The sequence below is a fragment of the Telopea speciosissima genome, chromosome 2, assembly GCF_018873765.1.
Source record: "Telopea speciosissima isolate NSW1024214 ecotype Mountain lineage chromosome 2, Tspe_v1, whole genome shotgun sequence".
Lineage (NCBI taxonomy): Eukaryota > Viridiplantae > Streptophyta > Magnoliopsida > Proteales > Proteaceae > Telopea > Telopea speciosissima.
Window position 1 is genome coordinate 62,130,373 of NC_057917.1, and position 14,312 is coordinate 62,144,684.

The following is a 14,312-nucleotide window of genomic DNA, read 5'->3' on the forward strand; positions in this document are numbered from 1 at the left end:
TTAGTAGATCCCCTTTTTCAGGTGACATGATTAGTGTTCATCTTCTCCCCCTGAAGTTGAATAGTATCAATAACCAAAGGAGAAGGAAGCTCTTCCTCAACACTCTCCCCCTAAAGAGAAGACTGGTAGTAGGACTCATTTTCATGAAATGTAACATCCATTGTAACCATTAAACGACAAGAAGGGGGATGATAACACTTACCCTTTTTGGTAAGTAGAATACCCAAGGAAGATACAATGGAGAGCCCTTGGGTCTAATTTGGAGCGAGGGAGAGGAATTGTGAGCAAAACACACACAACCGAATACCCTTGGAGGAAGGTGAGAAGCAAGAGAGTGATCCAGAAGTAGACTAACAGGGGTTTTGAAGTCCAGAACACTAGAGGGAACCCGTTTGATGAGAAAAGAAGCAGCAAGAAGTGCATCACCCCAATAGAATTTGGGAATGTCGGTGGTAAACATCAAGGAATGAGTCACTTCAAGGAGATGTCGATTCTTTCTTTCTGGGATACCATTCTGTTCTGGGGTATGGACTCAAGAGGTTTGGGAGAAAATACCATGTTCATCAAGGTGTTGAAGGAATGACCCATCTATGTATTCTGTCCCGTTATTGCATATCAAAGTTTGAACTTGGGCATAGAATTGGGTCTTGATCATAGCATGAAAAGACCGGAAACATGAAAAGGCCTCGGATTTAGACCGGAGAAGATAAACTCAAGTCAAACGATACAGTTATCAATAAACGTAATAAACCATGTGAACCCACCACAAGCAATAGTCTTAAGACGGTCCCTACAAATCTGAATGAATAATAGAGAAATGGAATAATACTTTTATTATCGTTGGGAAAATAAGGAGACCTAGTGTGTTTAGCAAGTTCATAGATGTCGCAAGTAAACTGGTTCATAGTACAATGCTTTTTTAAAGAAGGAAATAAAGACTTAAAATATGAAAGGAAGGATGACAGAGTCGGCAATACTACTGATGTATCTGAGTAAGAGCACTATCTGCACAAAGAATGTGAGCTGAAATTGGGGAGGATAATGCCACTGATGCACTGATGTCCGGGTCCAAGTAATACAGCCCATCACACACCATAGTTGCTTCCATAGTTCCATCACCAGATCCTGAAAGACACAATGTGTAGAATAAAAGTGAACGCAACAGTTAAGATCAATAGTGAGGATAAATGGAAAGTAAATTGGCACAGAGGTTAGGGAAATGGAGAACAGAAGGTAAAGTGATGGTAAGAGAGCATGACATGAAACCCTTACTAGAGATAGCAGACAGGGATTCATTAACAACTCAGACTTTGTCCTTACCCGAACAAGGGAGATAGGTATGAAACATGTCCGAGGAGCTAGCCATATGATCAAAGACCCCTGAAACAAAGAGCCATGATGGACGAGAAGGAGAAGAAATAGTTCTAGATTGGTAGGAGACCAACTAGAAGCCAATAAACAGGATCTGAACTGAACATGTAGTTCGGTTAGGTCAAAATAGGTGATTTTGGTCAAATTTGGATTAGGGTTTAAGGGGTCCTAGGGTTTGATGGTAGGGTTATGCTAAGTTGATGTAGGGGAGTCTTCCAATGAAGGTTACGTTAAGTTTTAATGGAGGAAAGTGTGCTGGAATGAATCGGCAGCAAGGTGCAGGTTAGGGTTTTGGGTTTTTTAAAAGAGGAAAAACTGGATTTTTAGGGTTTATGATGGTCAGACGAGGGAGCAATTTGGATCGAGTTTTCCCTGGTATGAGAGGAGAATATGATCAAAGTTTGCTGTGATTTTGTTTTGTGGTTTGCTTTGGGAAGAATTTAGGTATTGGGAAAATTGAAAACAACTAGGGTTTGGGCTGTGAAAGGATTAGAAGAAGAATGGTTGGGGTTGGGGATGATTCAAACTTATTGTTGTTGCAAAATTTCCTTGGCAGCAGCTTGCTTGATTGTAAATCTTGAATAAAAATCAAAACTTGAAATAACTTGAATGAGATCTTCAATGAACCACGCGGGAAAACTGGTCTTCAGCACCGCTGTTCACCATATCTGGATGGAAAGGAATCTCAAGAGATGGACTTCCAACTCTAGATCTTTTGATGTATTTGGAAAGCCATCTCCTTTGATGTGTCCTCCAAGCTCATCTGTATCCGACAGAGGCCCTTCTCGGATAGCCCTAGAAACAGGCACATTTTGACTAGTTGGGGCCTTGATATTGCCCTTTTGCGGTCCTCCTCCTCTGCGTAGGCTGGAGGATCGCCCCCCCTTCTTCCTTCTTTCTTTCTTTCTCCCCTCCCCCTCCTCTTTGCCCCTCTTGTACATTGGTTCTCGGGTTCTTTCTTTCCTGCCCCCCCTTGGGGCTCGGTAATATAATTATTTACCAAAAAAAAAAACCACGCGGGCTTCACACCGCGAGGTGTTGATTGGATTAAACACCAATCCCACCAGCCTTGATCAAACATAAGACAAATCTTCAATGGAGAAGAACAGCAGCAAAAACCTTTTCATTAATGTCAATTCGTGTTCAATACTTGCCCCTCCTTACAACCTTATATAAAAGACTCAAAAATAGACTCCTACTAAAAAGGAAAGGCCTAACCCAATCCTTAACCTATTAGGTAGCCTAAACTGACTAGGAAACTAAAATACTGAAGGAAATAGACTCAAAACATGGCTGGACTTATAGAGTCCTAATCCAGCCCGACTTAAATAGTCACATGACCACTTAACCAAGTCACATTATCTCTTAAGTGATCACATGACCACTAATTACATAAAAATAAAACTAAGGAATCCCGTATGCAACCTAATTACATATTTAAGGCCCATAAAAGTGGCCTATTACATAGAAAACTCCATGGGATCAAACTTCAAAGTCCCAACATGTATATAACCCAACCCTAAACTTATTCCTAAGCAAACAAGCCCTATTTGGTGATTAATTTGCATCAAGAAACATGAAAGATACCTGATTGGGCAAGATGAGAAGCAGGTGTAGTGGAAGAAGCCATAGTTAGAGTCAGAGATGCATTACCAAGCTGTGTCATCATATGCTGGATAGCCATCATCTGTTTTGGAGAGAAAGATGAGACTGTAGTGGATGAGGAACCATCAATACTCTCAGACATATGAGCCTAAGGGCGAGAAGAAGAACCCTATTTCCCACCACACTCACCTCCTATAGGGCGACCATGAAGCTTCCAAGAAGTTTCTCTGGTGTGACAGGGATGTCCATAGTAATCACACCTTACCACCTCTTTTGAAGGAGCAGTTGGTTTATTCGTAGTGCTAAGATCCACCTGAGGAGTAGTAACATGTGTAGAACGAGGAGGGGCAAGAATGGGCAACATAACATAGCGATGACATTCCTCATGTTGAACCAAATTGTAAGCCTCAAGCAAAGTGGGGAATTTATCGCGGCCAAAAACCTGAACACATATCTGATCATACTCTGGGTTCAACTCAGTGGAAGATCATACACCCTTTCCATCTCACCCTCCTAAAATGTACAAGCATCAGTGGTACAAACCCTGGAAACAAAACGATAGAAGTCCAATTCTTGCCATAGTGTATTAAGAGTGGGGTAGTAAGCAGGAAGGGGTAAATCCTTCTGGGTAGTCTCACGAACCTGCCGTTGCAGTTCATATATTTGTGCATAGTTATTTGACTGTGCATATGTTTGTTTGACAACATCCAATAGTGCCTTGGCAGAATTTAACAGACAAAGACAGTGGAGTCATGGAGTTCAACAAAAATGACATGATGAGAGCATCGTTGGCCAACCAAGTATTACCAGCTGTCGGATCAGTTGGTTTGGGAATGTCACCATTCAAATATCCCAAAACATTATTACCTCGGATAGTGAGAAGGCATGCTCGGGACCAAGTGAAATAATTGGTCCCATTCAACTTAGTAGGGCCTATCTGAAGAGTAGGGTTATGGCCATGGGTTCCAACTTCCAAGACAACCCCACCACACCACATTCAACTCCCCCTGTAGAGGTAGCACTACTTTTCGCCATTTGTAAAGAGGTAAATGTGAGACAAAAATAATAAGCGGGACGAAGCCCGAGGTAGGGTTCACTCACCGGAGGAGATACATAAGCTGAAGATAGAAACACATAAAAGACGACCAAGAGCAGCGTGGCAGGACGTGGTGGCCTTGACGAGATCCAGCAAGAGGGCCTGGAGGCCTATGCAGGGTGCGACAAGGGCGGGAAGCCCTTACAAGATTTGGCAAGGGGCCTGAGAGACCCTGGTGAGGTGACAGAAGGGGTTGGGAGCCATAGTGAGGCGATAGAAGGGCCTAGGAGGCCCACGCGAGGCGGCCAAAGGGCCTGAGAGCCCCATGCGAGACAACAGAGGGGTCTGGGAGCCCATGCGAGGCGGCAGGGGCGGAGGCCCTGGTAGTCGACGCAAGAGGGCTGGCGAGGTGTGTGCGGGGCCTTGGAAAGGCCTGGTGGTGCACAGTGAGAAGTCGAGGAGAGGGTAGGGGCCCTTGGCGATGCACTACAAGAGGACTGAGGTCCATAGTGGTGATCAGCGGGGAGGGCAGGAACCCTAGCGGTGGTCGGTGAGGGCCTGGTGACTGGCGGGATGTCGTAAGGGCACATGGTCATAGTGTGGTTAGTGAGTCAGTAGGTAAGTGAAGGCGACACGTCTTAGGTGGCCATGCTCAGCCTTAGGAGGCTGAAGCCTCTAATGCATAGGGCTGACTTCTTGTAGTAGCGGAAAAAAACTTTCAAAAAATACCCGAAGTATTCGGCTCAGATACCAAGTTGAGAAGAATAGATTGGTTTGTCAAAATGACAGAGACCTTTATTTATTTATAGAGGGAATGATGGATACAAATAAGTTATGCTAGCTAAGGTTGATTCACAGTCCTTTTTTAGCATACTGATAGAATGAACCTTGACAGTGTCTAATCAATGCCTGTCCTTAACAATGTGGCATGTGATAGATATCAGAAACTCCATATGGCCAAATTATATCATCTTTCGGAATATGAAAATAGAAATGCACCTCATTTAATTGTTCCCTCGCTGAAGACCTTCCCCTTGCCCCCTCCGCGAAAAGTTATTCCCTAGTTGTAAATTTCCAGAGTAAAATAGATGTTCTTTTGGAGATAACTGGTGTGAATTTGGACCAATGCAATTGAACAACTTCCTAACAATGTGTCAGAGATAAGGAGTTAAAGATAGATTTCCATATTGCAGGTTTTGTATTTCATAAAGCCATTAAGAAATAAGAACTTTTGTGACGCAGTATTAGGCTAATAAAATAGAGTTCTGCTAAAAAAATAATGGTAGAGATTTGAGGATAATGATTATAAAAAAGAGATTTCTTTAAATGTAAGAAAGATGCTCCTCATCCATTATTTTTGCTAATTTGTGGGGTCAGCCACTTGAATACTGTTTAGTCTTTGAAAAGGGACATTGTGTCATCATTTGTGTTCCCAAAAAGAAGTTATACTACTATCTCCAACCCATAGTTTTCACGGTGTCTAGGTGACCCAAGCCGTTGGAGGGGGGCCTACAAGCAAGGCGCCCACCTAGGCGACCAAGGCAACTAAGTCGCCTGGACAACTAGGCGTTGCCTGACTTGACAACTGTGCTCCAATCTGATCTCTGATATGTTGTTTGAATATGGAATTAGTAACCGTTATAATCCTTTCTATGCTGTATCGACAAGAATTTCTTGATTCAGAAGATTCCCACACAATAGAATATCTTTATATGACCTGAACTCCAATAGCTTGAGCCTTCTTGCATCTTATAAAATTTTCGGCAGGTTCTGGATTTCACATATGGTAGCGTGGAACTGAGGATATCTCTACTTTGACCACCCCCTACTCTAATTAACTTGTTTTACAATTGCATTCAACTGACGCGACTTAATTTGGCTACTTAGTTGCCATTATCAAGTAAATAATGAACTCTGAAGGACAGTTACCCTTATTCAATTAAATATAGCCACAACCGGGCAATGTAACAATATATTGTTCTTTCTCTTGATAGAATTAGGAACACCATTCTTTTGTTTGTTTTTCAGTTTTTAGTTTAGTCCTTACCTTACACATGGATTTCTTTAAACTCTTTTTTTTAATGGTTATATTGTTTTGGCTACAGATCTTGGTGCAACTTGGTTTTCTTTCCCAAGTTCTGCTGGATGTTAGTTGACCAAAATAATGTGGCATAAGAAACAAAACATGGCATTCCCAGGTCAGATGATGGGTCCTCCTCGGCCTCAGCCTAGCCCTTTGGAGAACATGATAGTCCCACCTCCCATTGGTGTTCCTGATAAGGGTTTCCTGGCAGAATCATCAAGGAAAAGGAAAGCATCAGCTTTGAGTCAACAGGGAAATAACTTATCTGATGGCATTTTTGAGTCAGTTCTAGAAAATTCCTTCCCTAGAGAGTCATACGCACAGCATGGGAATAGTGCACTTTCAGTGATGAATATGCAAAAGAACAGTTTTGGAACATTTTCAAGTCAAACTGCTCAGTCTGGAGAGCCAAACACTGAAAACACTCAATTTGGGAACTACCAACATCATCATCTGACTAACTTTTCAACAACTTGGCAGAACAACAATATGCACTTACCACAATTTGCAGTTGAAAAAATGAATAATTCGAGTATGCTGCCTCAATCTTTTCATCATAAAGGACCCCCACCTTCACTCAAGTCGGCAGGTGAGGAAATCCTTAAAATACCTGATCTTCAACACCTAGTACATAATACAGCCAGCCAAACTGAAGCCCACAAGTTTCCCTTTTATTTGAATTCAGCTGATGCATGTATTGGAAAAGCTCAGGATGGTACTCCTTTAAAGGATGAGATGGACATTGGCCATGGAAATCAATTTGCTGCAGCTAATCCAACAATGGGACTGAACTGTGTGTCTTTTAAAAGTTTGAGATCCTCGGAGATGTCAGAGCAGAGTTTGGTTAAAAATGAAAAGTTGATGCATTCTGTAAAATTTGATGGAAAAGAAGGTAGTCAAGGCACTAGTAGCATTGCTTCTTCCATAGAGGTTCAGAATAGTGCTCAAAATTTGAACACTTCATGGGAAACTTCCGTATGCATCGAGGGAAAGAAAAATGATCAATCGTGTGAAAATCCTAACAGTGAAATAAGATCTGCCAGTTCTGATGTGGGTTTAGGAGTTAAACTGAAGGACAGAGATCAATGCCCTGCAGATCAGAACATTAAGGATGTTAAGAAAACAGTAGGATCAGATTCAGGGAATGTGAAACCTACTTCGAGGGAGAAAATCTCGCCTGGAAATGCTGATAATCCTGCCAAATCTCGTGTTCGGCACAGTTTTGGATATGATCAGCATATGGATGGAAAAAGCAAGTCACTTGCAGGCAAAGTAGCTCCTCCAGGCGTTGAAAAACTCTGGGATGGATCCCTTCAGCTAAATGCATCTGTAACTGTGTCAGCAGTTGCCTTCTTTAAAAGGTTTCTTTCAGCTACTTTGCAAATTCCATCTCGTCCATATGTTTCTTTTTTCCCATATACTATTATTCCTGTCTATGCAAATTACAAACTGTTTCTTCACTTTTATGCACTGGCATTGTCATCTAAATGTGATCTTTGAGTGCTTTTATTGATCTATTAGAAATGGAAATTTCATATTTGCAATCGATCCTCAATAAACAGAGGAAATATGGGTGTGGGGGAAATGTAAAAAGTTTGTGGGTGCCTGTCAAAGTCATGCTACTAATGACTTTTTGTACATGGAACACACATGCAAGGATGGGTCTGCCCACTTGGAGTCTCACCTTGGAGATGTGCTACACTGTTTTCACAAGTGTTGTTGGCAATTGGTTTATATGATAAATTGATAACCATCTTAAGAAAACCTTAAATGTGGTAGAATTGCCAGTTCCAGATATACTTTCAGAATGTTGGTCTACAGTTCTTCAGATTGCTCAATTAGTTATTTTCCAGACTCCATAGTTTTCCTTTTGAAATAATTTCAATTTGAAACAATAATATATTTTTCTTCAGCTACGTTGAATAAATTTATCTGCTAATAACAGAGGGAAAAAAGTGAAGGCTGAAAATTTTGATAAAATACCCTGTGGTATAATAAGACCGAAAATTGCCATAAAGTACCCAGTGGTATAATACAATAGAATCTAAACTAAAATCACACTCATAATCTATTTGTTTGACATGTTCAGCAACAAGGAAATGACTTGTACTCTTGAATGTTCTGGCTCCTCCATTAACTCAATTCTTGTGTAAGTTTCTGAAAATACAGAACATGGAATTGATAATGTAGAACAATTAAATATTAATAAATCTACGAAAAACTAATTGGCTCTGACAATTTTGAAGCCTGATTCCAAAACTATAGGGACAGAAATGTCATTTGGCTCAAATAGTATCCCTCTTAATATGGGTGTTGAGTGATCATCAACGGGACTTCTTCCCAGAGCAATGGATTTAGTAAAGGAGTTCAACTTGTCAGTCAAGGGCCCAAGTCGGGGAAGACATGGCACACAGATGCCAAAGAATAAACTCCATGATCATGTAATAGTGGTTTGATGAAGAGGCTTCCGTGAATTCCTAGGTCTACATCAATTATCATGTTCATCTCTGGACAGAGCGATACTGTCTCCTGAACTAGATAATTGCCTGATTTCTGGTATCTTATGTAATGCCACCCCAAAATCCATGATCTTTGATTCTTGCTATTGTTAATGTCAACTGTTTATCCTTGGTAATAAATTTCTTGCGGTCTGGGTTTTAACCCACTACCGTGCCACTGCCACTACCTGATCCTTCCATTATCGGTAAACCCAATACTATTATTTGCTTAACCGCAACTTTGAGAGGAAAAATTTGAGAGGAGTATTACCAGTGGTGGCAAGAGGAAGAGTTCTACTTACGAATAGTATGCTGGGTAAACCTTGACAAGAAGATTTGCCTTTCTTCCTTTGCTCCATTATTGCCTCATGATACATCTGAAGTTTACTTGGAATTATTCCTCCAATGTTTTCTGGATAAACCTTGATGAGAAAATTCGTCTTGTCTGAAGTAACTGATGCTTTGTTTAAAGCATCACTAAATGAGTAAATGGTCCCTTTTTACAGTGATTGCACTTCGAATTGTCCTGTTTACCCAGATATAGCATGCTGCACTGCTCCCAAGTTATATGACTTATATCCATAGCTTTCCTTGGCAGTCTCAAGTTTAAAAATAGAAACCAGAAGAAGGAAAAGGAGCAAGCACTAGACTTTCAAATTAGAAGTTTAAAGAAGGCACAAGTGCCTTGCTTTAGGTTGCAAATTTGAGGTAAGATGATAGCTTCAAATAAAATGGAAGATTACTTATATAGTTATGTTAATGCATGTAGATAGAAACACTTAAAACCTCATGACAACTCCAAAAGGCTACAATTGCAAGCTTTTTCCCTCTTTTTCTTAAACCCACACAAACTCTACCTTCTCCAACTTTCAGTCAAGGTGATAAAAGCAACAAGAATAATCTAGTTAGGCTTCCAGAATGAATAGATTCCATTGTATGCTAACTGGTTGTTAAAATAAACAATGTCAAAACTCCCCTTTTCCCCCCCTCAAACTTTCATTTTGGAACACTAAAATCCCATGACTCATACAGCCTTAAGATTTTTTTATTAAAGTTGAATAGTCAATAATGAAATTTGAACCTTGAAATCAATCTGTACTAGCACTCAATCCTTTTTGGTATGATTGGATTTAAATCACACAATTTGAATCCTAAGTTGTATTTTTTTTTTCCGTTGCACTGGTTGGCCCAAACTACTCACATAGTATTGACCATCATTCTCAATAAAAATTTTCCCAAATATTTTTTTAGCAGCTTGGAGACACGAGTTATTCACAATATCCCAGACTCTTAAGTGACTAGGAATAGTACACTGGCGCCAATTTCTGGCTCCATACTATTGAAGTGTTAGGAAGTGGCCTGACTGTATTCATGAATCAGAATTTTTTATGACATTGTTATCAGAAAGAGCAGTCATCAATCAAAGAATTCAACTTTTTCTATCCTTGTAAAGCATTTGTATTAAACTGAGTCATATTAGTCATTTCATCCACTGATCTTTGCAACTAATTTGCAAATGCTGATGATCAGTGAAACTTTTGGATGAGGATCATCATTTTATAATCATCTTTGATCATATATAACTTTCACAAGACAGTAGAGGGAGCTATTTAAGCTAACAAGGAGCAAGTCTTGGAGCCTTGCAACAACAAATATAAGGAGCATAATTATGAGCTACATAAAAAAAAGCAGAATGACACAATCAATCCTCCTGACACCCACATTTCACAAAAATAGAAAAGAAGAAACATCAGCATATAATGATTTATTAACAGCGACACTGCGACAGTCACAAATTAGAAAAACATATTCCTCCCACATAGAATAAAAATACTCACTGTGTTGTCTAAAATAACATTTATATCTTTTTATATGATGAAATGGGGCAACATGAGCGCTGAAGTGTGCCCAACATGGATCCGCATCAGTTCCACTTCCACTGATAGCACTATACAAATGAAGGAATTAGTCCTTCAACTCAAAACCTTGATTTCAGTCCTCCTGTGAATCCTGTGATTATAATTTATGATCCTCGTCATGTTATAAAATAAGATGATGGATGTAGAAGATAGAAAATGTGAGACAAATTATGGGAAAAAAAAAGGAATGGGAGAAAGCAATAGGATATTTAACTGGTGGTTTTAATATGGATGTAATGGAGTGGTTAAAATGGTAACCTAGCTGCCATCCTGTCCTATTGTTGTGGGTTTGGCAACACCTAATTGGGTTTCTTTTGGGTTTTGTTGCAAAAAAGAACTTGATCTTTATTGAGGGCCTTACTTATTTGGAACAATATTTTATTGAATCTCTCTTCATCATCTTCTGTCCTACACCACACATATATCTCTTGCCCTACCTTGTTCATGGGTTGGGGGTTGTTTTGAGGGTAGATTTGCGGAGGTCAGGTTTGGGTTAGCCATAACCCTACCCATTTCCATCACGAGTTGCTAACACTAAATAACTAGTTTTCCTCAAATGTAGTAGAAAAATTCATATGATAACAGTAAGACAACAGAACTGGATGCAAAATGCATGAAGAAACTGTCCATTAGAGCACTGCCTTTGTTGTTAATTGGTTGATGTACCATACCTCAACGGCTCAACCATGAGGTACAAGATAATGTTCCATCTTCCCCGTTCCTGGATAGGCAACAATCAAGAAGACTTTCATTGAAGTGCAATTAGAAAGAAGAGTTACAAATTAGAAACACAAAGTGGGTGAACTAGAGAAATCACCAAACAATGAGAAATCAGTTATACAAAAAACAGAAGGGGAAATATAAAGAGGAAAGATGTTTAGGTCTCCCAGATCAAATTGTGCTGGATAGCTACCAGTTCTCCCAGAAACTGGTAGCTTGAATACTAAGGAACGCTTCCTTCTCTCTCACTTATCACGCCCCTCCTCCCCCCCAAAAAAAGTGGAATTCTTTGTAGCTGACCAATCCATAAAGAGAGAGCCCTATCAACATGAACAAGTATTGCAAACTTCATTTCTTCAATTATCATTTGATTTCTCTGTATTAAAATTCCCCAAAGCATTGAGGGATGGTTGTAAATAAATTGCAACCTCTTGTTCTTTATTGCAAACAGACACATACAGATAGACTCCCACACAGTTGAAATTTTAAATTTTAAATTTTAGTTAATTTTGTTGTATAAAAGCTGCAACGCTCCAAGGATCAACTTAAATACTTCACAAGTAAGAATCAGCTCTCTGAAGTTCTTGTATTATACAATTGGATTATGGATGGAAAAGATGGCAAAGGGAAATATAAAAAAGTGATGGGATTTTTTCCCTTGCTCCAGTTCCAATTAAGAAAGGTATTCGAGATAAATTATATGGTAAAGTAAAGAGTAAATGACTGAACAAGAATAGATGGAGGAGGAGAAGGTATGAGGCTATAGATAACTCTGTATGTGCCTGTCTGTGATTGATACTATAATAGTTTCTAGGCATTAAGGGGGAAGTATACAAAGAGTACAGAACAAAGGAGCCAAAAAAGGAAGGTATCAGTACCAAAGCCAAGCTATAAAGGTACAAGACAAATTAAATACTTCCAAGAATAAAAACTTAGGCCCAAAAACCAGGGTTAAAGAACATAAAAAGGCCAAAGTGAAAATACACTAGTTGGCAGGAATTGGAAACCAACACAAACAGCATAAAACAAGAAACCAGGATTGCCAAAGAGCAAATGACACCAAACTCCAGCTTACACCTATTACTGCAGTGAGCCCATGGTTTCTTTCTCTAGATCATTCCAAAACTGGAGGACTATCTGACACATGCAAGCTTGGATGGTGCCCAACCTTGTGGACATGTTATACACATGCACTCGTGTTTCAGCTTTCAGCCCTAGTTGTAAATCCCGTGAGAATGGAGAACTGATAAATTTTTTTTTTTCTTTTGGAAAAATATGGATTGCTGAAAATACGAGAAGTGTCCAAACATGGAGATGGTCAAGATGGGTAGAAAATTTTGGTATGTATCCAATCCCAAGGATACCCTATCTGTTCAGCAATCAGAATGACCAAATCAGACTTCTATGTTGCAGATATAGTTGGAGGAAACTTCACAACCACTGAATAAACCTTTTTACTTACTGAAAAAATGTACCTTTCAAGTTCCTTTTACATAAAGGGAAAAATAATTCCTCTATGAGCAACATAAATGCCTAATTGCTCGACCGCTATGAACCTATATATCTATTAGAGGTATGGTACTTATGATTTGTTTGGGCCAGATATCCTGGTCAAAACATTCTACTTTCGTCAATGAGGCATGCAAAATATTGGTGGCAATATTTTGACTGACCCATCTGACATTTTTTTCTGGCCCAGTTACTGTCTGGAGACTCTAGACAGCCATATCATGCCTGAAATCTCAGTTCGACATGCTACTTTTGCCTAAATCAGATATTAAAAGCTTGGTTAAAGTTGTGAATCATAACCTTTGGATTTGGAGTTCAAACCTTAAAAGCTATTAAACAAAATTATAACAACAGCAACAACAACTCAGCCTTTTCCCAACTAAATGGGGTCGACTACATGGATCCTTTCAAAAACAAAGTAAGAGGAAGAGGAATGCAGGTTAAAAATGAAGAAATGGGATAAGAAAAGTAAGTAATGGAAAATAAAAATGAAAGTAAGAGGAAAGAGGATAGCTCAGGAAATCAGGAAAATATCAAGTACATGCGGTCGATAATGTGGATCCTGATTTGCTGTCATACTTGGGACAATACCCAAACTAAGCATGTCATTCTTTACAACCTCACGTCCTCACCTATGGTTATTTTTGGCCTGCCCCTAGCTCTTTCAGGTCCTTCAATTGGCATCAGATCACTTCTACTTACTGGGGCGTCCCCAAGCCTTCGTTGCACATGGCCAAACCATCTTAGACGACATTCTTGGAACTTGTCGCAGATTGGGGCAACTCCCACAGCAGCTCTAATACGTTCGTTCCTCACTTTATCGTTCCTAGTTTTACTGCACATCCATCTTAACATCCTCATCTCTGCAACACATAGCTTCACTATATGGCACTTCTTGGCTGCCCAACATTCCGCCCCATACATCATAGCAGGTCGGACAACAATCTTATAGAACTTTCCTTTAAGCTTTTAAAGGAATGCGTCGGTCACACAATACTCCAGTCGCACCTCTCCACTTCATCCGTCCCACTTTAATTCTTTGTGAAACATCATCATCTATGGCACCTTCTTTGTGTATGATAGACCCTAGATATCTAAAATAGTCATTTGGCAGTATCTCTCTCTCCTCAATTATCACCATGTCATCATCCATCATAGTGTGACTAAAGTTACACATCACATACTTCATTTTGATCTACTAATCTTAAAGCCCCTTGTTTCTAAGGTCGAACTCCACAACTCTAACTTAGCGTTAATCCCTGCTTTTGTCTCATCCACCAAAATAATATCATTGGTGAAGAGCATACACCATGGTACCTCGTCTTTGATGTTCATGGTTAATTCATCCATGATAAGCGCAAACAAATAAGGGCTTAGGGTTGATCCTTGATATAACCCAACCATAATTGGGAATTCCTTGCCCTAGCCTCCCACAAATCTCACACTAGTCACCACACCCTTGTACATATTTTTAATTACCTCTATATACTTGCTTGACACCCCTCTCTTCGCAAGAACATGTCGCATTAAATCTTTAGGGGCTCTGTTATAGGCTTTCTCCAAGTCAATAA

The 14,312-nt window shown here is 39.7% G+C and overlaps 1 protein-coding gene across 2 annotated transcripts in view; it reads left to right on the forward strand.

Moving 5' to 3' along the window:
* The window catches only part of LOC122651437, a 60,643-nt gene that overhangs the window by 14,859 nt on the left and 31,472 nt on the right, over nt 1-14,312 (forward strand). Inside the window, exons 2-3 of one of the 2 annotated variants that reach the window (XM_043844820.1) lie at nt 6,118-6,423; nt 7,030-7,456. In XM_043844820.1, the coding sequence (XP_043700755.1) occupies nt 6,177-6,423; nt 7,030-7,456 (674 nt within the window). In that variant the 5' untranslated portion in view covers nt 6,118-6,176. Of the gene's footprint in view, nt 1-6,117; nt 7,457-14,312 lie in introns of both variants that reach the window. The other variant, XM_043844819.1, reaches the window with a different exon arrangement.